The sequence below is a fragment of the Myxine glutinosa genome, chromosome 2 (genome assembly GCF_964187855.1).
Source record: "Myxine glutinosa chromosome 2, kmMyxGlut1.1, whole genome shotgun sequence".
Taxonomy (NCBI): Eukaryota; Metazoa; Chordata; class Myxini; order Myxiniformes; family Myxinidae; genus Myxine; species Myxine glutinosa.
Window position 1 is genome coordinate 34258709 of NC_136262.1, and position 27806 is coordinate 34286514.

Sequence of the window (27806 nt, forward strand, 5' to 3'; positions counted from 1 at the left end):
TTTAAAAAGGATAGAGTAGAAACAATCACGGCACAGCCTTTGATAGGCCTAATGGCGTCCCCTGAGGTTCTTTGTAATATAACTCATTAAACAAGGTGTATTTTATAGTGTTTTAGTTTCTGAGGTTCATAGTGGAGCTGCCACACACGTGGACATACAGATGAATACACGAGACACCGCAGGACTGTCAGATGAGGCAAACAGCCACTGATTTGGGGAAAGTTCCGTCACAACAATGGTGCCACCTTTCTCACCGCACTCAGCGGGGCATTTTAGAAGGAGGAATTTCCTGCCTGACAGGAGGCGAGTCTATACTAACACTTCAAAAAGCTGTGCCAATTTTGCTCGGATGCTGGTCCATGTAAAGGAATACTATGGCAGCTTTACAAACAAATCAAATCGCCAAATGCCTTTCCAAAATATACTTATGCAGCGAGATGTGGAATCTCACAACCGCAGAAACAGGTGGAAATCTCGTCGACCGTGGTGTAAAATCAGTGCCCAGTACCACGGCCCAATTGACCGCCCGCTCAAGCCATTCTCACGACGATAAAGATCGAAAGTCCACTATAGGGTGCATATTAAAGAGAAAACACGAAACCCCTTCACCGTTTCTTCTCTTTTTAACCACAAGAATATTCTCTACATGGAATTGGGAGCACAGTGGTTTTCATGCGAAGGGAATAAAATGTGGAACACGACCTGGGAACCCAAACAAGTTATGCAATATGCATGGTAACACCCAACATGGCAGCGAGTTACTGCCCCCTGCCCCTGCCCCACCAAGTACAGGCCGCAGTGCAAAACCAGGAAGCAAATGCCAGCATTAACTCACTGGGACAGCACATTGTACAGTGACAGTAACACCTGATGTAACCCAACAATAGTCAAAATAAAGATGCCATGGATACCAGTAGCAGAGTGTTTTTTGGGGGACGGGAGGGGGTGAGGGGTGGTACAAATTAACTCTAATCAATACAAACATGCTAAACAGTTACTAACAATCATGGGGGAAATAAAAATACTGTTTTGCAACAAAGAACTGTAATGAATTAAGAAAAACCTTGATTCCCCAACACCAAACTGGGTTTCTGTTTAAATAGGTGGCAAGTGAGTCTCCAAAAATTTCTTGACGTCCTCCATCTCCTGAAAAAAGAAAAGAATCTTCATGTCAAGGACAAGATGCTGAGCCAAATAAGCATCGCAACCTCACCTACACAATGAAATTGGTTCGTTGTACTGTCTTGAGAACCAACGGATGCTTTAGTGAGAAATTATTCACCATTGGTGAAAGCAGAAGCAATTTTGTGAAATAAAAAAGGAAAAAATAAACAAGAAAACTCCCTTCTGTTTGACCCACGAGTTTATAAAAGGTCTACAGAAGTCAGGATTTATAAAACTATTTCTGGGAAGACGAGTCATAGTTGTGGAATCGGGTGCAGAAGAACAATGTGATGGAGATGAGCATGTCATTTGGAGTAATAAATGTAATATTTGCTTTGTCTGTTTTGATTTGCCGGAGTTCAAGCCGTAGTTACTACCACGAGCAACATCTCCAGACTCCAATCTCGATATAATGGAGAACGAATGTATGTGTGTGTACATATGTATACATGTATGTATCATCGACTTCTCCAAGAGGATTTTACCTAGGAAACTGAAACTTTCAGGCATTAAAACCTGAAGTTGTGCATGTACAGGTTTCGTTTGATTCCATCAAGTTTTGTGGAAAAAAATAAATAAATAAAATCACCCATCTTGGCATTTTCTTCCTTTTGGGGGAGGGTGTGTGCAATTGGAATTTTCCCAGCTATATACCCACAATGTAGTATCCACATAAGCAGTACGCATGTTTTCGCTTCATATATGCAACTCGGGTTAATTTTATTTTCCGGAGCAATCGAGGGAGCAGTCTGTGGCCGATACACCACCTCAGTAAAGGTATGTGTCAGAAGAACGAATTGTATGCTTGGAACAAGATCGTCCTTGAGGTGGGTACTTTGCTATGGTATTAATAATCATGAAGACAAATGACCCTCCTCCTTCCCCATGAAAGCTCCCATAGGGAGCACGTGCTTCTCGTTAATATAACCACAGACGACAGATTTCAATCGATACACCCTCCAGTGGCGGATTACAATGATACAACCTCCAGTGGCGAATTTCAATCGATACAACCTCCAGCGGCAGATTTTGATTGGTACAATCTCCAGCGACGGACTTCGATTGATACAATCTCCAGCGGCGGATTATAATCGATACAATCTCCAGCTCAGCAGATTTCAAATGATAAAACTCCATCAGCACATTACATTTGATAAAGTTCTGGCCAAAATATTGGCACCCTTGCACTTTTTTCAAATAATGCACCATTTCTTCCAGATAATTGTTGAAATTAAACAATCTTTTGATATCCACATATGTATTTCTTTGGTTTGCAAAAATTACTAAATCTTACCTTATTCCACACATAAATCCTAAAAAGGCCTGGACAATATTATTGGCACCTTTTCGAAGTTGTTCGAAAGAATTAGATTTCAAGCAGGTGGATTCTCCTTTACTTTGGAATTGAACTCACCTGTGGTGAGTTGCAGGTGCCTGCAATATAAAAATCACTCATTCAACCAGTTTGAATGGAGAAAAGGAGTCATTCTGCTGTTTTGTGTCACTGTGTGTGTCGCAATGAGCATGGAGAAAAGAAAGAAAACCAGCGAATTGTCTGAGGAGGTCAGACACAAGATTGTAGCCAAGCATGGACAATCTCAAGGCTACAAGTCCATCGCCAGAGAACTTTATGTTCCTGTGTCCACCGTACGCAATGTTATCAAGAAGTTTAAGGCCCATGGCACTGTAGCCAACCTCCCTGGACGTGGCCGCAAGAGAAAACTTGATCAAAGATTGCAGTGAAGGATTGTTCAAATGGTGGAGAAAGCACCTCGATCAACTGCCAAACAGTTTCAAGCTCACCTTCAGACACAAGGTACGACAGTTTCAACTCGCACCACCCGTCACCAACTCAATGAAAGGGGGTTCTATGGTAGGAGACCCAGGAGGACCCCACTGCTAAGAGAGAGACATAAGAAAGGCTGACTGGAGTTTTCCAAAACACACCTGAACAAGCCAGAATCCTTCTGGGAGAATGTCCTGAGGACAGATGAGACCAAATTGGAGCTTTTCAGTAAAGCACATCATCTCTTATGTTTAAAGAAAACAAAATGAAGCCTTCAAAGAAAAGAACACCTTCTCTACAGTCAAACATGGAGGAGGATCAGTGATGTTTTTGGGTTGCTGTGATGCTTCTGGCAGTGGATGCCTTGAATGTGTGCATGGCATCATGAAATCAGGAGATCAGGAGATTACCAAGGCACTTTGGAGCGCAATGTTCAACCCAGTGTCAGAAAGCTAGGTCTCAGTCGAAGGTCATGGGTTATTGACCCAGCAGTTTGCACAAGAAGAGTGGGCCAAACTGCCAGTCGAGAGGTGTAGGAAGCTCATTCATGGCTATAGGAAGCACTTTACTGCAGTTATTTTGTCCAAAGGTTGTGCTACCAAATATTAAGTCTCATGTGTCAATGCCATTTCTTTTTATTTTCTGATTTAAAAGGATATATTAAGTTCTGAATCAAAAACAAAGGTTCTGTAATATTAAGAGTAAAATAAACAATTGTGGAGACCAAATACTTTTGTCAATTTCAACTTTTGTTTTGAGAAAATTGTGAGTTATTTGAAAAAAGTATAAGGGTGCCAATATTTTAGGCCAAGACTGTATACGCTCCAGCATGCAAGCAAATTCATGGACTAACCACCTTTTCCTTTCCTTTCTCAGTCCCCACACATGCATTTAAGCCTATGCTAGCAATGCAAAGCCTTAAAGCAAACTGATGGTCTGCAACTTGGACAACAAAAGCATCACAAATTCTCATTTGATAGCATATGTTGGTGAGTTCTCAAGTACACCTTTTTCAGAAGACCATTGATTCGCTGGGAAAACCAAGACTATGTACCAGCTAGGTGGCCATGGATGAATGAACGGTTAATATTAAGTATCAATCAGGGGGAAGGTGGTGGGGTGAAAGCAGGAGACAAAGTTAGGGTGGGTGGTTTGGGGGTGGGAAGGTTGTGATAAAAAGCTCAGGCAAACCTCGGAGGCTGTGGAATGGCCGATCGAGCGATACTTGCGGAAGGTGACTGCATCAGAGCCGAGGACAGACCGTAACTTTTCAGCAGTGAGCGTTCCGAAGAGCATCGGTACCAAGGGGTCTGACTCACCATGGCATTGTAGTACCGGGGAGCCGGGGGGCAGCCCCTCAGCACAAGACTGAACGGCAAGCAACAACGGAAGTCACACGAGAAAAATGGTAACTGTCAATTATAAAACCCACAACCTGATTTTTAAAAATCTTATGAATAACATTTTTGAAATTCGTTTTAGTTAAATAAAATGAATAACCAAACAGCTGCAACTTTGCACACAATGACCTGTTCTGCCCAACTAAATTCAATTGCACACAGTTCAAAACATCTGAGAGTAAACATTTTAAATAGTCTAATAATTAATGTATAAATAAATTCCCTTATGCGTGACAATTCCTCAGTCTCTGAGATCCAACGTATTGTTGCGGTTTTGAGAATAAAGGATGACTCCCCCTCGTAGGAAGACGCACCACAACATGAAGCCTCGCGATAGTTCAGTTATTTCTTAGTAAATGTAAGGTAGTCCTTTCCTGTGTTAGTTTTGCGTTGAGCAGGCCCGTGAGTAGGGTGGTCTTTTGGGCTGGAAATGCCACGTGGTAGGCCTTCAACAAGTCTGGCAAGGCCGAAGGGAGGCGCTGCAGAGGGAGTGGCCGGTGAGTCGCGAGCCGCCAATCAGAGCTCAAGGGGAATGGCTCACCACGGCAACGGGAGGCGGAGCATGGAACATTCGGGTAAGATCGGGGAGGTGCCATTTAAGGCCCTGCCCGAGCCCACTAAAAAGAAACAGCAGCAGAGTTCTTCAAGCAGAGTTCGTGGAGGAGAGTCAGAAAGTCAGAACGCACGAGAACACGAGGAGAGCGCAAGAAGTCGAGTTGAGCTGCAGCACGAGTGAATTGAATTGCCTATTGTGCACGAACTGAACATGCCCCATGACCCGTGCCCTGCGCTCTGCGCTGTAATAATCGCGCTTGAGAAGACGACCCGTGCCGGGCCACAAACGCGCGATCTCCTCCTGCCTGCCTTCTCCTGCATACGTGCCGTGACCGCCAGAGTCCGCCAGACACCACGAGCGAGCTGTCCCGGAGCGACCGACGCAAAGCGCGTTTGGCGCGCGAACATTCTTCCTCTTCTCCTCGTGTGCGTGAGTAGGCCCTGAGTCTGGGTATAAGTTAAATTGGTTAAGCTTCTGCTCTGTGTCGCCTTTCCTTCATCCTGGTTATTGTACATTGTAAATAAATTGTGTTATTCCTCTTATTTGACCGTTCCTGTCCCTTCAATTAATTGGCCTCGCGTGGTACGAATAGAACCGCTCGAATCGGGTTCCATAAAAAGTAACGGCACGAGTCACGTGATACGCATACCGCTCGGGCGTACTCGATTAAGCGTGGCTTGTGCGAGGCTCGGTCCCCGCTTTTGTGGCAGCGTGGGTTAAAAGTACGTGCGACGTTGACCCGATACCCTTTTTCACGCTTGCTCCGGAAGTGGCGATTCGGCCTCGTGGACACGAAGACCCAGGGGGAAAAGGGGGTTTAATCCCCCCCTTTATAACGTGAACAGGCTTCGGGAGATCCGCAACAGTATGTACATCGTTCAACGACTCAGTATTACAATAGCGCTATTTTGTTCCAACAGAAACAACTATGCCAGGATTCTAACTAGCATGGCAAATTTACCCCTCGACTCCCTGGAATTAAAATATATATAAATAAACAACACGTTCACCACAAGTCATGCCACTCTACCCCCACCCTCCTCCTCTCCCTGCCCCAATACCCCACTCCCTGTGGCCATCCCACATGTCAATAAACATATGGCTTGTAAGGCTTATTTACCTGTGGAAAGGAGTCACGGAGGGGCAGCCAACAGCTGAGGGCTACAACACCGGCCAGACGGCAACGGCTGGTTAGTGCCGTGTACAAGGCAAGTGCACCACCCTGTGTGCAGGACAGCTTTAATCGGAATAGCTCTCTGGAACTCATCAAAACATCAAAGCATCCTAAATTACTCACAAGCAGCTTCTCCACCTACGAGCACCATTCCCAACACCCTTTTGTCCACTTTGAAACTGAGAACAGAAAGCAGTCTTTCACTCATACCAATTTTCCAATTCAAAACATTTATCAGCCCATTACATTGGACAGGATGATTAACATTGATTTTCCATCATTAAAAACATCACACCATACCACGTACCATTCAAACTAAGGTTCCATGAACGAGATACAATACTCTGAAACAAAATGGCACTTTTATTTATTTATACTTTTCAATAAATTAATTTGATTTACAATGTGGGCAATCATCAAGACAAATATAAAAACCTATTTATAAAATAGCAAACAAATAAATAAATGTCCACAAACATCAATGGACATGAGGGTACGCATTGTGGCCTGGTAGAAAGGTAAAGAAATGAGACGAGAATTGTAATGCAGTCATTGCATAACCCTTAGAGGCATGATGCATTGCAGTTCCCATACAGCTGACTGATATACCACAACAACAACCACGACTCCTTAATCCCCAATTAAAAGTAAAGTGCCCAACAAGTGCATCATTATCTCAAGAGTATGTTCAAAGTGCTTCAAACCGCGTGCCTTGCTAACGGTGCTCTCAGTTCAACAAATTGGATTATTGTGAGCAAAAGTCATTCTTTGCATCATTGTATCTTCGGAATACTGCTAGAGAGACGGCTATGTCAGACTCGACTTAAAAAGAACATCTTGAAATCTGTTGGTCTTTCTCCTGGCGCTCCCAAATGTTGACGGAGCACGCATCCCAACCTGGACAAAGTTTGGTTATGATGTCATTTAATTGAGCTGTCAAAAGAATATATATATATATATATATGATCCACCACGCGGTAACCCGGGTTGCCCCGTGATTTTTAATCATTTTACATAATTAATTAATCTATTTTAGGGGGAGTGTAACCCGGGTTCGTGTGATAGGAAAATCCTTTGTGAGACAAAGGATTTTCCTATCACACGAACCCAGATTACACTCCCCCTAAAATAGATTAATTAATTATGTAAAATGATTAAAATCACGGGGCAACCCGGGTTACCGCGTGGTGGATCATTCATATACACACACACACACACACACACACACACACACACACACACACACACACACACACACACACACACACACACACACACACACACACACACACACACACACACACACACACACACACACACACACACACACACACACACACGACTTTCGAATACAGGAAATGACGTAATCCTCCCCAGAATGCTCGGCACTCATGTGAACAAATCCCAGGAAATGCCGGCGTTCAGGGCATCATTTAGTATTGAGTTTGTGATCGATTGTTACGTACAATGGCTCACAAAGCTTCTGAAATAAGCTGAAAATACTTGAAAAAGTACCTGCGAGAAAGGGCTGTGCCTCTGCACACACAAGGAAAGCCTTGGAGAACTTTCTCAGATCACCGAACAGGAAGCTGCCCATACTGCAAACTCCTGACCATGTGGGCCGGAGCAAGGCCTGAGTTGACGAGTGTTTGCTATACAAAACCCCCCGACGGATCACTAACATTGAATCGACCGTGTATTTGGATTAGGTGCTTCGTAGCATTGATGGGAAAGACATACCTGCGGCTTATGAATGTGCAAGGTAAATATAAAATTACGAGATTTATTATTCATCATCTTGGGGGAGAGGGATGGGAAATGGGAACTATGCGAGTTGTGAGGGCTGTTATAAGTATATTGTTTGCTTGCTTCCAGAGCCACAAGTGAAATTATACAAGATTTTTGCATCTATTGTTAAAAGTTGAAGCATCTGTATGTGTGTGTTTTTAATATATCCATTGTGGCCGCTTGCTTGTATTACCAGGAAATAGTCCGTGGGCTGAGTAGGGTTTACATGCACCCCCCCCCACAACTTAACTTCCCAGGTATGTCCATGTACCCCCCACCCTAGGGGTTAGGAAAAACCATGTTAACAGAAAAAAACTCATTCCCAAGGTACCTCCCACGCATATTTTGATGTTACCCCACCTGTGTCAGTGATTTCCGAAAATTAGGGGTAGGCGAAATTCAAATGGCCATAATTGTTTACCTAGTCATCCTATGGTTGCATATGACCCCTCAAAATGTTTGTCCTGGGACACTCTTTACAATGATGTGTTATATGCAAATGAGGTCACTAATGAGGTCACCAGAGGTCAAACTATGAGGGAATGAGTTTTTTTTCTGTCAACATTGTTTTTCCTAACCCCTAGGGTGGGGGGTACATGGACATACCCGGGAAGTTAAGTTGTGGGGGGGGGGGGGGGGTGCATGTAAACCCTACTCAGCCCACGGACTAAAAAATGATAGGAACTCAACACCTCTCGGTCTCATCCAGGGATATTTCTGCGAGTCCCATTTCCATCCAGGAAAGCAACAATTATGGTTAACCATTGTGAAATTGCCATTGCCAATTGCTCGTTTAGCATACGTTATTTTGTTATTTTTGTTATTTTCTCACATATAGCATACTATACGTTATTTTGAAAGTCGAGGATTGGTTATGCCTCAGTACAAAGGTGATGCAACCAAAAGGTAAAGGAACAATGCATCATCATCCTCACCTCATGGGTCATCGAGCATCGATACAATGGTTTTTGTGGAAATCTTTATCAGTTTCTTGGGTTGCTGCAGTGCAGATTCTTGGTTGTTTGTAAACATTGTTGGGACACAAATCTTTCATCGACAACAAAATATATATTGTTTAATTGCGGAAAGCACTTTTCTCGTTGCACTAAATCAGTGCGATCTACAAAAGCGTTTGTCTCCATAATCTGACAAGAGCGCGTGCTTTGCATAGCGAGGTCAACCTGTGTTGGGCCCCAACTTTATTTTTTCTAATTTACTCTCACATATATGGTTCTATTTAAGCCTTGGTGTTGGCTTCGCGGCTAGGGTGCCAGTTTAGGATCCTAGGATCCTGGGTTCGAATCCCGGTTGATCGCTGAATTAACTCCAGGGGGGTTGACTCAGCCTGTCATCCTTCCGAGGTCAGCTAATTGAGTACCAGTTCACTGGTAATTCCCTGCTTGTCGTAAAAGGCGACAAACAGGGTTGGCGGCAGGAAGGGCATTCGGCCGTAAAACATTGCTTCAAAAAGGGGACCAAAAAAACAACAACAACCACGGTGCCCGAAAAAGGCCAACCCCCGCTTTGCGGGGAAAAATGGCCTCTAAAAGGTGGTAAAAGGTGGTTAAGGACAGGTGGTCTTAATTTGTGAGTAAACTTGTCATATTGTGAACAGAGTAGATCATAAGCTGGCATCGTTGCCACAATGTTTGTTGTGAAGAATGAGGAGATAAGATGGCTTAAAATTCAAAAATAGCCAATTGTCTGTTTCCTACAGAGAAGAGAAGCTTGTTAGATACCATCAAGGTATCATCAAGAGTAGCTTGTTAGGCAAGGTAGATTATCTTGGACATGCCCTTTGCCATGACTGGTTAGAGAAACAACAATGGGAAGGCAAGGTCGAAGGCAAGAGAGCTCCAATTAGATAAAGCATCACTTGGATGACCAATATGAAGCAGTGGAAGCAGTCGCAGGACCGAGCTATGGGGTTTGAGGCTGGCGGCCAGACAAACTGCTTGGAGATCCATGGCAGCAAATCCCTTGGATGGAGATGACACCTGACGTGACATCATTTGTACGTTTCTTTAAATATTTTAAAATATGTGACCGAAGCCGAGCGAAGTGAGATCGAGGCTATTTACTCCTGATACGTGAAGCACTCTGCAAACCCATGTCTGCAGAAAACAGATATTTTTTTTTTTGGAACGCCGGCCGCATCTTTCATCCAATCAACTGTTTAAAAAAATTATAAATGGATAGGCGCTCCTATGTTGAAAGTTTCATGTCAATCACTCAAGCTGTTGCAGAGAAACGAATTTTAAAGTGAATTCATTCATGATAACCATAATAAGGAAAATAAATAAATCAGTACGTGTCGTTCCAATACCTGAGAAAAGCCAGCAAGCATGATACGGTGGGAGGGAATTCCATTTTTCACTTCTTGTTCCACCAGGCCTCGCACTGTAATGGCAGCAGCAGCGATGACATCACACACCACGACATGAATGATGGAGGGTCACAGACAGCAGAACTAGAACAGCACTCGGTCGAGTGCTTACCTCTGCCAGCCTGAACAGTTTACGTTTTGTATTTCACCAAAAGGCTGGAACTGCATCCGGACCTGAACCAAAACCAATTTTGCTTGTTCTTGTCACGTCCCCAACTCATCCACCAAGTTTTGTCATAATCCGTCCACAACTTTTTGAGATGTCTTGCTATATATCGGTTTTAGCTCTCTCTCTCAATGGTGAAGACTCACCTAAAATTATCGTATCCGGATCCGGTTCCTCACCAAAATCTAATCAATTCATCCTCGTCACACACCCTACCTGTCCACCAAGTTTCGTCCAAAACTGTTTGAGCTACCCTGCTCACGGAGACAGCAGACAGACAAACAGACAAGGGTGAAAACACAACTTCAGTCCACCTTATGTGGCTTAGGTAGAGATCCTACCTATGTCTGCGGCGACCTTGATTCCAGCCTCGTCCTCCGCAGCACACGGACTGAGGCTGATAATATCAAACCTGCAAAACAAAATTAAAATTACAGTCATTTTGTTTGTTAGGTGTCACGAGTACAGTCATTTTGGGATCAGATCTGCTTGCAACAAGAACAAAATGGAGTGAAAACACCTTAAATGCAACCTGTGCAGAAAGTTTTATAACACGCCTTTCGGAGTTGGATGAAACCAGAAAAATTAAACCGAGATTGTATAAATGTTGATGTAAAAGTGTGAACCAAAAGGACATTACCATGATGGCATCGCCTGCTGCATATTAAGTGTAACAGGTATCACAGGCCTGTTCAGCACATGAGAAGAAGAAGAAGAAGGAACACACAGATATGGCAGCCAGGTTAATATTAACAAATTTGTGTTGCACACCAAATTATCATTTGCATGGAGATTCTGTAAAATTGTATTTTATATATATATATATATATGTATATACACACACACACACACACACACACACACACACACACACACACACACACACACACACACACACACACACACACACACACACACACACACACACCCTCTTCAGGCAGACTGAACTCTTTTAAATCGAACAAAGGGAGTTCATTTCTTTCTTTTTTTCCCCAACAATCACAAAACCAATATGGAGGTCGTGCTTCACAAGGGTACCACCAAAGGCCTGCTCGGCAGGAAGAACCCATTTTCAAGAAGTTTGTGGTTGTTCCGATCAACGATCAAAATGGATTTTAAAATGTACCATATAATTAATTAGTGTTGTACATTCCAGGGTTTCCATTCAAGCTGCCAATTCCACAGGAGAACAAACAGTTTCTAGAATGGAACGCACTGTTTACACCAAATTCATTTCGGCATTTCGAGACTTTACATGTTACGCCATTGAGCAGGAGCATAACAACAAAATGAGGCGTTCGCACAGGAACTGCTTACGCGTGTGGGCAGACGAACTTGATGTGCGGAGACTTAAACAAGGCGAGCGCTTCGGCCCAACTGTGACTAGAAGGCAGAGGAAGGAACAAATATGTCAAGATTGTATCCAAACGAGCAGTGAACAGAACGAAAGGATCCTACCACAGGTTTTATCAACGAAGAGTTGGAAATGTGTTCATAGGTTCAAGGCTTACGGATCATGGTGCTGGTGACGGGTGAACTTACCCAGTGTCGCCAAGTCCATGGAGAAAAATGACCTGAAAATTCAAAAGGGAAGTTAACTTGGTTTCATACATGAAGAATCTCGTCATGAACCACAGGCTCAAACATCAAAACGATGAAGCTTTGGACAGACGACGCCGTTCAGCATCTCCAAGCATTATAATACTTCCAACTAGGTGTTGCCTTAGCGGTTAGGGTGCCGGCTTGGGATCCTAGGATCCTGGGTTCGAATCCCGGTCGATCGCTGAATTACCACCAGGGGGGTCGACTCAGCCTGTCAGCCTTCCGAGGTCGGCAAATTGAGTACCAGCTTGCTGGGATGAATGATCCCGGTGTGTACCCCGGATTAGAATAGGTACACCGTATCGCTGCGCATCGTAAGAGGCGACCAAGGGTTGGCGCCAGGAAGGGCATCCGGCCATAAAAACATTGCCTCGAACAGGGAACCATGATTGTCATGGGGCCCGCAAGGCCAACCCCCGCTCTAGCGGGGAAAATGGCCTTAAAAACGATCATTCATTCAACTACCAAGAATGGTCCAGAAATGCATGCACTCCATCGGGTAACTCGGGTTGCTAGCAGGTTCAGTGTGTTTTCCTGCCAGCAACGTACCACGGAGCTGCAGACATTGGACTTACCATTGACACGTACGTACATTTCTGGATCTGAGCAATCTTAAAAAGCCGCTGAAACGGTGTCACCAGTTTTGAGTTGCCTGCAAATCGCGGTGTGGAGTGCTTTCAGACTCACACAAACGCATTCATATTAGTATTGTACGACAAAAATGTTGATATCGCAGTTGTCTGCAGAGATTTCGTTTTAAAAGCACCGGTGGGGAGGAGGTGGATTCCAAGAAATCCTTTGATCAAGCGTTCGAAAACCAACTAAAGCCTCTCCTCATCCTCCCCAACCCCCAAACTACCTGCCTACAAACACACTGTGCAACGGCAACATTTGCGAGTACGAGCCGTCGTATACCGTTTAGAAGACGTACCTACAAAGTCGTATCTTTTCCAACTCGGATCTGAGATCAACCCGAGTGCCGAGTTAATGGCACCATCACCTCTACGACGTCACAGAGGGGCCGGCGACCCAAAGTACATCTGACGATTACGAATACATCTGCTGAGTGCACGTGGCAATGCTTAGGCGATCAAACGATGCGACGGCACTTTGGCAGTGATGTCATTGGCACTGACGGTGAACAGGTGGCTCGAAACGTCTTTACTTAAAAAGGCGAAGACCGGGGCTGTTACGACAATCACATGGAAAACCGTTCGCTGAAGTCTACGGAGGGATTGGAATGCCAACCGTGCCGTCCCTGCCTTTCGTACAAAATCACGGATAATTCTCTCCACGGCCTGGGGATGGCGAAGGCAAAGCACAGCGAGGCATCGGATGACAAATTACAACGAAGGAGGATCCACAATGGAGCGAACGCAGTTGGATCAGGTATTGCTGCGTCCCCCACCGTCCCACAAAATCCATATCAGGTAAAGGCTGGAAAATGGAAGGTATAACAACTGCCAGACCAAACGGTCACTGCATAAGTAATAAGCTTGCGGATTCCAAAAGCCATTCACCCAATAGGTCTCCATCATAAAGAATCCATAAGCATCACGGAGCAAAGCCCAGGAGTTCCGTTTTGGACGAAACACAAGCTTCCGTTATTTCAACGCAATTTGAATTTCAGGCCTTTAAAGGGTAAAAGTTGTGCAAAGGAAGGAAGGTTGCCTCTCGATGTGTGGATAGAATCCTTTATCATGCGGACGTGACTGGGCAATAAAGCATCCATGTGAAGGAAATCTAAAGGATATGACAACTCCACAAAGCAGATATATGGTTACTGTATCGATTCGACTCAGTGTTAAAAACCACGTTTCATTTTACCCTCCAGGAAATCCCACCACCATTACTGAGAGGACCCCCAATCTCCTCCTGCTCTCTCACCCACCGCGTGCCATTCCCGCACCTCAGTCCCCTCTCTAAAAACCTACACCCACATTTACTGACTATTCCAGGCCCCTCTCTTCCAAACACATCCCAGTCACCTTGATATCCCACGACCTACACCCCAACCACCGACACTGTCACTACTGACTTTCATGCTCCCTACAATCCCCTCACCTCCCATCCCATCCACATCCATCATCAATCCCATTTTTGGATCAAATTCTAGGCCCCTCTCTTCCAACCCCATCCAACCAACCATTACATAAACATACTCTCCCCACCCTCCCTTCTCACAAACCCTCCCCATCCTCACACCAACCCTCCCCATCCTCACACCAATCCTCCCCACCACCACAAGACCAACTCTCCCCACCACCACCAGACCAACTCTCCCCACCACCACCAGACCAACTCTCCCCACCACCACCAGACCAACTCTCCCCACCACCACCAGACCAACTCTCCCCACCACCACCAGACCAACTCTCCCCACCACCACCAGACCAACTCTCCCCACCACCACCAGACCAACTCTCCCCACCACCACCAGACCAACTCCCCCACCACCACCAGACCAACTCCCCCACCACCACCAGACCAACTCTCCCCACCACCACCAGACCAACTCTCCCCACCACCACCAGACCAACTCTCCCCACCACCACCAGACCAACTCTCCCCACCACCACCACCAGACCAACTCTTCCCACCACCACCAGACCAACTCTTCCCACCACCACCAGACCAACTCTTCCCACCACCACCACCAGACCAACTCTTCCCACCACCACCAGACCAACTCTCCCCACCACCACCACCACCAGACCAACTCTTCCCACCACCACCAGATCAACTGTCCGCACCACCACCAGACCAACTCTCCCCACCACCACCAGACCAACTCTCCCCACCACCAGGCTAACACCCCGCACCACCAGACTAACCCTCCCCAACACCAGACTAACCCTCCGCACCACCACACTAACCCCCCCCCCACCACCACACTAACCCTCCCCACCACCACACTAACCCTCCCCACCACCACACCAACCCTCCTCACCACCACACCAACCCTCCTCACCACCACACCAACCCTCCCCACCACCACACCAACCTTCCCCACCCCAGACCAATCCTCCCCACCCCCACACAAACCCTCCCCACCACCACCACACAAACCCTCCCCACCACCACACAAACCCTCCCCACCACCACACAAACCCTCCCCACCACCACACAAACCCTCCCCACCACCACACAAACCCTCCCCACCACCACACAAACCCTCCCCACCACCACACAAACCCTCCCCACCACCACACAAAACCTCCCCACCACCACACAAACCCTCCCCACCACCACACAAACCCTCCCCACCACCACACAAACCCTCCCCACCACCACACAAATCCTCCCCACCACCACACAAACCCTCCCCACCACCACACAAACCCTCCCCACCACCACACCAACCCTCCCCACCACCACACCACCAACCCTCCCCACCACACCACCAACCCTCCCCACCACACCACCAACCCTCCCCACCACCACACCAACCCTCCCCACCCCCACACCAACCCTCCCCACCCCCACACCAACCCCCCCCCCCCCACATCAATACCAACCCACCTCACCAATCCTCCCCACACCAACACCAACCCTCCCCCACACCACCACCAACCCTCCCCCACACCACCACCAACCCTCCCCACCCCCAAACCAACCCTCCCCATCCCCACACCAACCCTCCCCATCCCCACACCAACCCTCCCCATCCCCACACCAATCCTCCCAACCCCCACACTAACCCTCCCCACCACCACACTAACCCTCCCCACCACCACACTAACCCTCCCCACCACCACACTAACCCTCCCCACCACACTAACCCTCCTCACCACCACACCAACCCTCCTCACCACCACACCAACCCTCCTCACCACCACACCAACCCTCCTCACCACCACACCAACCCTCCTCACCACCACACCAACCCTCCTCACCACCACACCAACCCTCCCCACCACCACACCAACCCTCCTCACCACCACACCAACCCTCCTCACCACCACACCAACCCTCCCCACCACCACACCAACCTTCCCCACCACCACACCAACCTTCCCCACCCCAGACCAATCCTCCCCACCCCCACACCAATCCTCCCCATCACAATACAAACCCGCCCCACCACCACACCAAACCTCCCCACCACCACACAAACCCTCCCCACCACCACACAAACCCTCCCCACCACCACACAAACCCTCCCCACCACCACACAAACCCTCCCCACCACCACACAAACCCTCCCCACCACCACACAAACCCTCCCCACCACCACACAAACCCTCCCCACCACCACACAAACCCTCCCCACCACCACACCAATCCTCCCCACCACCACACCACCAACCCTCCCCACCACCACACCACCAACCCTCCCCACCACCACACCACCAACCCTCCCCACCACCACACCAACCCTCCCCACCACCACACCAACCCTCCCCACCACCACACCAACCCCCCCCCCCCCCCACATCAATACCAACCCACCTCACCAATCCTCCCCACCCCCAACCCTCCCCACACCAACACCAACCCTCCCCCACACCACCACCAACCCTCCCCCACACCACCACCAACCCTCCCCACCCCCAAACCAACCCTCCCCACCCCCAAACCAACCCTCCCCACCCCCAAACCAACCCTCCCCATCCCCACACCAACCCTCCCCATCCCCACACCAATCCTCCCAACCCCCACACCAACCCTCCCCACCCGCACACCAACCCTCCCCACCCGCACACCAACCCTCCCCACCACCACACCAAACCTCCCCACCACCACACCAAACCTCCCCACCACCACACCAAACCTCCCCACCACCACACCAAACCTCCCCACCACCACACCAACCCTCCCCACCCCCACACCAACCCTCCCCACCACCACACCAAACCTCCCCACCACAACACCAACCCTCCCCACCCCCACAGCAACCCTCCCCACCCGCACCCCAACCCTCCCCACCCGCACCCCAACCCTCCCCACCCCGGCACCAACCCTCCCCACCACCACACCAACCCTCCCCACAACAACACCAACCCACCTCACCAATCCTCCCACCCCCACACCAACAGCAACCCTCCCCACACCAACACTCAACAGCAACCCTCCTCACCACCACACCAATCCTCCCCCCTCCTCCTCTCCCCCACTCAATTTTCTGACACCATCTCGGCCTCTCTTTCAAAGCCAAACCAGGCATCTCTGTCTACATCATCATAATCATCAATCACCCTCCTCTTCCTCTTCCTCCTCAATATCACTCCTGATCCTATCGACATTGTATTAGTATTCCATTCCCCATTCTATATTCTGAACCTATTCTAGAACCATCTCTCCAAATCCCATCCCAACCACCTCGACCACGAGGCCCAAGTCCCTTCTCTCCTCACCCTCCAATTCAATCCCACTGACCGGACACTAACTCCCCTCACGTGCTAACTCCCCCACACCACCTCACATATTCCGATCCTATCTAGCCTATCCTCTAGCCTATCCTCCCCTTTCCTCTTCCGATCCCCTCTCACCCCCATTCCCGTTTCCCCACATCTCACCCACCAATCCCCAACTTTCTCACGTATTCCCCTCTTACCGCTGCCGTTGCTTTCCTGCCGGCTGGCACAACCGCAGGAATCGGTGCAGACATGTTGTTGCCACACATGCACGGCCTCGAACAAAGCGTTCATAAAAATGAGATAAACAACCGCGAAGGACAACAACAAAAATACCGCAACGATCAAAACACAACTCGAACGTTCCCGTCTTCTTTTTTTATCTCCCTGCGTCCAGCACAAGCCGCACTTCCTGTACCCTCAAAGCAGACGATCCGCACGACCTTCACCCCGGAATCGCCCTCTAGCGGACCAACCAGCGCACTCGCTCCGTCACACCGAGGACGTTTTAAAAACGGCGAATCACTCGCAAACGCCACAGAAAATATTTACAATATTATGTCTGTTTCGAGTAACATATTTGTGTTTTATGAGGTAAAGTGAGTAAGATTAGCCGATAAATCGACTTTAGGAACCTTACGGACCTGTTGGATGTTTCGGGAGGAAAAACTGAGGGGGTTTTACATCGGGTATCCGGGAGGGTTCATGATCATGAGGGGTGGTTTGTATGGGCGAAATGGATCATCTCCAACGAGGAAATGTTTAGGGTGCAGAGTAGGTACAGTGCATTCAGAAAGTATTCAGACCCCTTCACTTTTTTCACATTTTGTTATGTTGCAGCCTTTTGCTGAAATCGTTTAAATTCATTTTTTCCTCATCAATCTGCACTCAATACCCCATAATGACAAAGAGAAAACGGGATTTTAGAAAGTTTTGAAAATTTATTAAAAACAAAAAACTGAAATATCGCATTTACATAAGTATTCATACCCTTTGCTATGACACTTGAAATTTAGCTCAGGTGCGTCCCATTTATCTTGATCATCTTTGAGATGTTTCTACACCTTGATTGGAGTCCACCTGTGGTAAATTCAATTGATTGGACATGATTTGGAAAGGCACACACCTGTCTATATAAGATCTCACAGCTGACAATGCATATCAGAGCAAAAACCAAGCTATGAGGTCGAAGGAACTGCCTGCAGAGCTCAGAGACAGGATTGTGTCGAGACACAGATCTGGGGAAGCCTACAAAAAAATCTCTGCTGCATTGAAGGTTCCCAAGCGCACAGTGGCCTCAATAATTCTTAAATGGAAGAAATTTGGAACAACCAGGACTCTTCCTAGAGCTGGCCCCCCGGCCAAACTGAGCAATCGGGGGAGAAGGGCTTTGGTAAGAGAGGTGACCAAAAACCCGATGGTCACTCTGGCTGAGCTCCAGAGATCCTGTGTGGAGATGGGAGAAACTTCCAGAAGGACAACCATCACTACAACACTCCACCGATCTGGGCTTTATGGCAGAGTGGCCAGACGGAAGCCTCTCCGCAGTGAAAGACACGTGAAAGCCCACATAATCTTGTTTCTCACAGTCCTTTAGATGCTTTTTTGCAAACTCCAAGCGGGCTTTCAACAGGATAACAACAACATATACGGCACAGGATTATTGGAGAGGTCAGATTAGAGGATAGAATCAGGGCAAAAGCCCTATACGTGGTCCTATCAATGTTTAACCACCTCATGGCCACATTCCTCTTCAAAACATCAACTGATGACACTTTTGGAGCATCCATGAGTGTTTGTCCCTACTGAATATATTCCATGGTCCACATGGACAACCCCTCAACTTCCAAATGCGCACCCCCCCCACCCTCCACACACATACACACACACACACACACACACACACACGATACAATTAGTATCCCATACACCAAATCAATTTCGATGGGATCTATTTATTTTTTTTCATATGCCTGCTGGCTGCATCATTTTCTGGGGGCGCGGCTGTGCCACTGATACAATGCGCCCCAGTACCAGTAAGTTGGTATTCATTTTGCCGACCTCGGAAGGATGACAGGCTGAGTCGACCCACCTGATATTTATTCAACGGCTTGACAGGGGATTGAACTAAATTGGCCCTATATGATCGATCTCAAGCAAGCCACCTTAACCATTAAGCCAACAACAAACAGGCTTATTATTAATATTTATTATTCACGAGCAGAGGTACCTGACATTGCCAGGCAATGCAGTGTCGCTTCGGTGACATTAAGAGAGTGTTTCGTGTTACCTCCCCAAACTCCGGTTACGGTGCCCCTCAGAGTCTCGAGAGGGAACGCGGTAGAAATATTTGTTATTTTGAGTGTTCTAAAAAACCATGGTAAAACCACACCAATGCAATTGTGTAGAACAAAACAAGTAATTGTATTAATAACTCTCACATACACAATAATAACACTATGAAAGAAAGTACCATGAAAATATCACTTGCATCAAATGAACAATACATGTGATGGTACCATCATTCCCCAATGCGCTCAAAGCAATAAACTCACGATGCGCCAAACATGAGTGGAATTTAACACCCCCAAGGTCCATGCATGAACCCCACGCGGGGTGAAGGTCGAAGTCGTGCAAAATAGCAAGAACAATAGGAAGGTATCTGCGGTTGCGGACGAGGAGTTACGAGGTGGGAGGTCGGGCAGCTGGTGGCACTGTAACGACCTCCCAAAACATGAGTGCAATCCACCCCCCACCCCCGCCCCCCACCCCCCGTCCACCAATAATTAAGCCGATATGTAAAACAATGGTGATCAACACGATGATGTCAATATGGGAATCCCAATGACCAAACACTATTCACCAGCGCAGCACAGCGTCGATGTGACTCAGGGCTGTCTCTCTCATGGCCGTCTCTCTCCCTGCCGATCTCGTCCTCTCTCCTCTTCTGGTTTCTTTGCCGCGTTTTCCTTTTTCCTTCACAAGCATTTATTTTTACCTTTTACGAAAGTCATCTCCATTTCACACAAAAATCTTGAAAACAATCTTGCCCTGAAACTTAAAAAAAATCCCACAAGTATCTAATAACAACAAAGGCAGAAGTGACGAATCCGTAACACTCCCCGCCATTCAAGGAAGAAAGTTTGAACACGGTGAAAACTTTCTTTCCATACAAAAAGTATCTTTAACACCCAAAAGTAATACTCACACCATAAAACTACAAATCAAAACTGTGGCTGATCAAGTCCCATAAGCAACAAGAATTCCAAACAATGCACAGGAATCCTCAAGGTTAATTCAATCTGGATGAACCTCTTGCTTTAGATATTCCATCTTAACAGGGTTCATCCGGTAGGGGTGTTGTTTCATGGGAGTGGCCTCCCCCACATCAATATCATGATATACCAGGTCGGTACGACCAGGTATATCTGCGAACAAATGTGCAAACTCCGAATTTAGGTTGGATAATTGTAATTGTTGTTCCCTCGTCAAATGACCTAATTTCTGGTCTAGGTTCCTTAACACTTCAGTGTTTGTCCATCTGGGGCAAGCCTGGTCATCAATGCTATCGAACTTCACACTGGCCTCAAACTCTGGATTCGCTTGCACACCGACTACAGGTACTACAGGTGAGACAGGAGCCAGTTTCTCCACAGGCTTCCTCTCATAATATTTCTTAAGTCGGTTCACGTGACACAGCTGCCGCTTTTTCCGTCGATCGGGAGTTGTCACCACATAATCCGTTTCATTGACCCTCCTTTCGATGGCATCGGGACCAAAATACCTAGCCTGTAGTGGCTGACCTGGAACTGGAAGCAACACTAGCACTCCGTCCTCAGGACTGAAATTTCTTATCTGAGAAGTCTTGTCATGTCTCACTTTAATTTTATCCTGTGCTACTTTCAGGTTTCCTCTCGCTACTTCACAGGCCGTAGCCAATATGTGCCTAACGATTGTCACATACTCTAACATAGTTGACTGCAACTCCTCCTGTAGCCACTGTTCCTTCACCAGTTTCAACGGTCGTCGAACTGTGTCCAAACACGAGTTCAAAAGGACTGAATCCCAATGATTCCTGAACAGACTCCCTCGTAGCAAACAGCAATAAGGGTATTCCCTCTTCCCAATCCTTGTCACATTCAAAGCAGTAAGTTCTGATCATATTCTTTAATGTCTGGTGAAACCTTTCCAAGGCCCCTTGACTTTCGGGATGGTAAGTACTTGACCTCACTTGCTTCACTCCCAACAGGTGTACCACTTGCTGAAAAAGCTTTGACATGAAGTTGGAACCCTGATGAAACTGGATGACCATAGGTAGGCCAACCAGGGTGAAAAATTTAATCAAGGCCTTTGCAATAACTGTCACAGTAATTTTCCTAAGAGGCACCGCTTTTGGGAACCTAGTGGAAGTGCACATGATGATCAACATATACTGATGTCCAGCCATAGTTTTTGGTAAAGGACCTACACAGTCAATAATGACCCAGCTGAATAGTTCTTCAAAAGCTGAAATCGGTTTTAAAGGTGCTGAAGGGGTTTTCTGATTAGGTTTGCCCACCAGCTGACAAGAATGACAAGATTTACAGAATTCCACCATATCACGTCACAATCCTGGCCAGAAAAAATGTGCCAGAATTTTTTCACACATCTTGTTCACTCCAAGGTGCCCGGCCAAAGGTGTCTCATGTGCCAAACTCAATATCTCCTTCCGGTAAGGTTGTGCCACCACAATTTGGTAATGGACTTTCCACTCGTCATTCGCTGGTACCTCCGGTGGTCTCCATTTTCTCATAAGTATTTCCCCTTTCATGAAGTAGCCAACAGGTATCTTCATAGCCTCTTCCTCTGTAATGGCTTTACCAATCAGACTCCGGAGTTGAGAATCTCTGTGTTGCTCTTCAACAGGTCTCTTTCGGACAAGCACCGTTTGTTCAGCCTCGTTCCTAGATGTCTCCGACGGACACTCCATTTTATCCTTTGGTCCAGATGAAACCTTATCATTATGTTCCTTGGTGTCACTCTCTTTACTACCGTGTCTCCCAGATCTTTCCTCCAATTCTATTTCCTCCAATTGTTCTATGGAACCCAAATCCACCTCACCTTCCTTCTCATTCTCTTCAGAACGCTTCCTACCCATAGCACGAGTCACTGCATATGATGGAAAGATACCCGGATTCTCTTGCTCTAACTTTGCTATGTTCTTTTCCATACTGGGCTTTTCAACCAACATTGGATTACTTGAAACTCAACCACCAGCCAAATCGTTCCCGATAATAAAAGAAATTCCCTCCACAGGAAGAGGGGCTCGTAAACCTACGGTGACCGGTCCTGACACCAACTCAGACTTTAAATGGATCACATGAAGAGGAGCTTTAACGCAGCCACCAACCCCCTGTAAGACGACACTAGCCCCAGTTGCAGTTTTTTCAGACAATGGCAAAATGCCCTCAAGCATCAAAGATTGATGTGCTCCCGTCTCCCTCAATACCCTAACAGGTCTCTCGTTAGTTAAATCCTCATCCAGTGACACAAACCCCTCGGAAATGAAAGGTTGTATCCCTCTTGGACAAGGTCGTTCTCTGATGCAGTAAGTTTGGCACGGGGACCTTCACAAGTCACTGTCCTCAAAGGACGATTTCTCGCATTGGCCAACGCATTCGGAGTTGAACTAGCCTGACTCCGATCCTGATTTCTTCTTTTCAGGGTGTAACATTGGGACATCAAATGCCCAGGTTTCTTACAAAAAGCACAAGTAGGCCTGGAGGAAAATCTCATGGTCTGCCTCGGGCCCCCTGGAAGGTAAGTAAGTCTTGGACAGTCAGTCTTTTGATCATTGAAATTTGAGGTACCAGATTTTTCCCGATACTCCTCTCTGGGCCGCCTCCATGAGAATTTGCTCTCCAAACCTGATTTAATGCAACTCCCCAGGCTAACTCTAGGCGGGAAGTTAGGTGTGTGAAATCCCATCCTGTGTGTCAAGGCATAGTCATCTGCCACTGTTGCTGCCTCATACAACTCAGGTACTTTTTCTTCATGCAAATGAACTTTAATGTCTGCGTGGACACACTGTTTAAATTCTTCCACCAAAATCAATTGTCGTAAACGGTTAAAGTCTTCCCCAATCTTTTTCGAGTCACACCACCTATCAAGCATAGTTACCTTCTCTCTGGCAAACTCCACATGGGTCTCATTCTCCCGCTTCCTGGCATTCCTAATTTTTTGTCGGTAAGCTTCGGGGACCAATTCATAGGCTTTGAGAATGGCTTTCTTAACTGTCTCATAATCTGCACATTGGTCATAGTAAGGGCATTTTATGAGATATTTCACAAATCTGTTAACTAAATTGTTACCAAAAAATTTCTTCACCAATATGTTTGTAAAGGTGTGTAATAACATGTGTTAAAATGTTGAAGTTCAACTCCCGTGGGAAACCCAGAAAAAAAGCTGTTGAATTCGGGTACCGAAAAATTATTTTCGAGAATTTTTATTTTTTAAAATCGGCCCTTAAGTAACTTATGAGGGGTCAAATAAGGGTTTTTCATGATTCTGAGTTGATTGTTAACATTTATATTTTCACTTTTACATTTACACACAAAGTAGCTTTTATTTCACATACATATATAATACTCAAGAGTTATTTCTCATTCACAATGTCAGAAGTTTCAACAGTCATTGTCTATGTCTTCTTCAGACTCAACAACATCATGACTGCAGTTTCTGCATGTAATGCCATTACAGACTACACAGGCCGAGATGCACGTGATCCCATTCTTCTTGCAGCTGCATCGCCGGTTGCTGCAATCTCCATGACAATTACAGCTCGTGAACTGCAATAGCTCCTCAGGAGCCGTGGGGTCCAGTGTTGGAACTGGCTCATACCCATGCACACCTATTGTCCATCCATAGTCACTGGGGTTCAGAGACATGCTCTGTAGAAGGATCCAGTCCCGGGTCTGCAGGTAGGCACAGAGTGAATGTTGTGCAGCTGCACCCTCTGTTGGAGGTAGAGTCTCTGGTTTGATCACTCCTGCCGCTGCCTTCCTTGAGAACATGTTGTACCGAATTTCACCCAATGTAGTATCTCGTCCATGGTAAATGTACTTGAAAATCGCAGTACCAGCCTGAATCACTGTTTCCTTGGTGGCTTCTGTGTCAAGGAAGATGTCGATGTACTCAGCCGCGTCCCCTTCGCAAAACCTAAAAAAAAGCACCAGGTCTATGTCAAGTAAAGTATAATGTAAAACAGAAATAAAATTATTATTATTTTTAACATTTATACTATGATGACAATGATTATAATTATTATTATTATTAGTATTAGTATTATTTGCCGACGTAATAGTAGTATTATCATTATTACCTGGCAAATAGAGTTGTTTTCCCATGACCAGCGATTGCAGAAACCGTATCATACCCCGTGAAGGCGTGACAGAAGAGCAGGTAGCTCTTCTGTGTTTCGGAGAGAGATTCTTTGATCTTTCGGACGTCATAAGAGCCGTTTGATGTGGTTAAGAAGAGTGGATGGTGGCTGTCTGAGCTATGGTGCACCAGCATTACCAGCACGTCTGCATCTTCTGCCCGCACCTGAAAATATAACAACATGTACAAAGCATAATGAACCGTTCAAGAACAGATTTAACTTTTCAACAGTGTGAATTCTCTTATTTTTAAATTACCCCATCTCCCCCCGGGCTCCATCCAATAGTTATACTAACTGAAGACACAAATGGTACTGACCTCAACAGAGCCATCTGAAGCAGCAGCCAATGCCTCTCTCACAATTGAAGTGTCAGCATCATTGTCACACTGCTCCACAGTGATGTGATGTTTTCGGAAGGTTGAAGAGAGAAGGTGGATGAGCTCACTCTTGTTATGAGTGTTGTCCAGAAACTTTGCTCTTGGGGTCCAGTTGGACATATCCGGTCGAATCTGGAGATTACAGCAGGAATTCTTGGTATGCCGGATGTGGTCGTGATCTTTTGGTGATCTGCTGTAGCCATCAAAGACCACAATGATCTTCTGGGAGCAGCGGCCCAGATACTGCACGTAGCTCAGGTAACTGTTGGCGATCTCCTGCTAGGTCTGACGTTGTTCCCACTTCACCATGTAGACAAGCCATCCGCCATCAATTACGAGGGTGCAGCAGGGTTGGTTAGTCAAGTCAAGTGGATCAGTTAATGCCTTCAGGCTTGTATTTGAAAAGTCTGCCTTGTTTGCCTTGTTCATCTTCTGATCTTTGTTGCTGAACAGGGACAATGGGAAGGGAGTCAGCTCATACTGTAAGCTTGTCTCAACTGTCATATCCCGCTGGGCGAAAATGATCAGTCAGTTGAACAACTTTAGTGAGTCAAGGTGAATCTTTTTCTCATTGACCAAGGGAAATTTTCTTAGTGATGACAGGGCTTTTATCTTTGACTTGACATCCATGGTCGACGTCACTGACTGTCCATCCAGCTTGATCTGCATCTCCATCCCAACTTCAGCTGCTCTCTCAGCATTGACTGCGTCATCTCCAGTGCTTGTGAATCCTGTTGAGAAAGACACGAGCAACTCCTTGTCTCTATCGTTGTCGAATGGCTTGATCTCCTCAAACCATTTTAGGACAAGTTCAACTGCCTCTGCATCTCGCTTCATCTGTGTCTTGGCAAGGTCTCTGTGGACTGGAACATGTTTACTGACGTCCTCCTCCATCCGCCGGTTGACATCAGACAGGTGACTGAGGGTGAGCACCCAGCATTTGTGGCCAGAAAAACTGTTTCTCATTCTTCCTCTGCTCAGTCCACCTTGTGACTTGGCTGCCTTCATTAATGTCTGCTCAATGCAAATGTCACACCATGTGCCGGACCACACATGACTTGAGTAACGGACAACGTGGTTCCCGTGGGCAGTGAGACGTTCTAAGGTGTCTTTGTAAGCAGGCAAAGTTTCTAGTTCCTTCATGAGTTGACAGTACAGCCGTGCGCCCTTGGCATACTGATGATGGCCTGCAGCGGCAAAGATGTGAAGCATCTTGGTAACAATGCAGGACAGATGCCCATTGTGGTCTGCAAGTCGCTCGGTTCTGATAAAGACCTTGATCACATCTACCATGTGGTGGTACTCCACCCAGAGTGCAGGTGTTCTTCCTCCTTTTGCGAGTCGTTTGAAGGTTTCTTCAAACCTTTGCTCAAACACTGGCACTACTGGGTCTGAGTGTCTGGCTCCCATCTTCCCATCAGCCACTTTCTCCATGAAGGTCTTCATGTCACCACGCTCCTCCTCAGTGAAGGCAAGTTTCATGATGTGTTGATAGATGGCTGCATCGATGAGGAGGTGAACACGGATTGCCTTGTCAAAACATCCTCCATCCATGATGTGGTTGGCTGTCGTACTTCCAGGATAGATCAACTGGATCACATCTAGTAGTCCAGAATCTTCCATGATGTTACCCATTGATCCAAGATAAGACTTCAGCAGGTGAAAACCACCCAACCTTGGAATGACGGGTAGATTTGCCTGCTTTATTATATTCACAGCCTTCAGCCAAATCGGAAGATCAAAGGTCACTATAGCGACCCCAGCGTGCCGTATGCACTCTTTCAGAGTGGTGAAGATGGTGTTGAGGTCATTAGGGTCTCCTTCAATAACTGGGAGGAACTCGATCTGTGTGCTCTGCTTTGCATCATTAGCATGGATTCTCTTCATCCAGCCATTCCAGTTGGAGTGTGGGAACTCAGGATCGTTGGCTTTGATCACCCACCCCGCTGCCCAGAGTGTGTCACCTGTAGTGAGGAGTGGCTGATCATGAGCCAGGGAGGAGGAAAGCTCAGCGAGGGGGAGAAACATGATCACGTTCGTTCCTATCTGTTTCCTGTTCGTAAATGGAATAATCTTTACTTCAGTTCCTCTCAGGATCTTAGCTTTGTCGAGTGCCTTCAACTTCACCCGGGGGAAAGCTGCTGTTGTCTGTGGATCTGGCAAAGGTGGTGCCGGAGAGGTGACTTCGATCCAACCCATTGAGTGAAAGGGAGTGTTTCCGTGAATAGAGACAATGTTTAAATCTATATTGTCTCCAACAAACTGAGTGACTGCATTGTTTGTTTCCCCAACCTCCATAAAGACCACCTGATCATTACTTGACAATTCACTTTCACTGGCTGGCACTTTGGCTGTCATCACTGATTGATCCTCAAGCGCAGCATCAACCGCAACCTCATCATTCGTCTGTTCATCGGTTTCCTCCACAATGGTGTCAAGAGTGCCAGAAGTATCTGGAACATCATCTCCACTCCTACTATTAAGGAAGCAGTATTTGTAGTTTTGTGTCTCCGTGTAAGACTCAGTGTATCCCAGCCGGTGGAACTTGTTGAGCATCCATTTTGACCCAAATCTATGATCAAGTTGTATGGCAAGCCCCATTTGGTGTGGCAATACTCCAGACCGAGGTC

General features: G+C 46.7%; 2 protein-coding genes and 1 long non-coding RNA gene across 3 annotated transcripts in view; 1 reads left to right on the forward strand and 2 right to left on the reverse strand.

Annotated features, from left to right (window-relative positions):
- LOC137422652 (uncharacterized) overlaps positions 1-27806 on the forward strand; it is a 1758619-nt gene that overhangs the window by 1352649 nt on the left and 378164 nt on the right. The window lies entirely within an intron of this gene.
- LOC137421884 (acyl-protein thioesterase 1) lies at positions 605-17852 on the reverse strand. Its single transcript, XM_068108379.2, has 9 exons — positions 17580-17852; positions 11963-11994; positions 11738-11803; positions 11061-11108; positions 10762-10832; positions 10195-10268; positions 6027-6128; positions 4142-4318; positions 605-1146 (listed from the first exon to the last, which is right to left on the reverse strand). The coding sequence occupies exons 1-9, from the start codon at positions 17646-17648 to the stop codon at positions 1096-1098; spliced, it is 690 nt and encodes a 229-aa protein (XP_067964480.1). The 5' UTR covers positions 17649-17852; the 3' UTR covers positions 605-1095.
- Positions 24042-26320, reverse strand: LOC137422648 (uncharacterized). Its single transcript, XM_078772855.1, has 3 exons — positions 25117-26320; positions 24740-24963; positions 24042-24576 (listed from the first exon to the last, which is right to left on the reverse strand). Exons 1-3 carry the CDS (start codon positions 25294-25296, stop codon positions 24042-24044), a joined length of 939 nt encoding a protein of 312 aa, XP_078628981.1. The 5' UTR covers positions 25297-26320.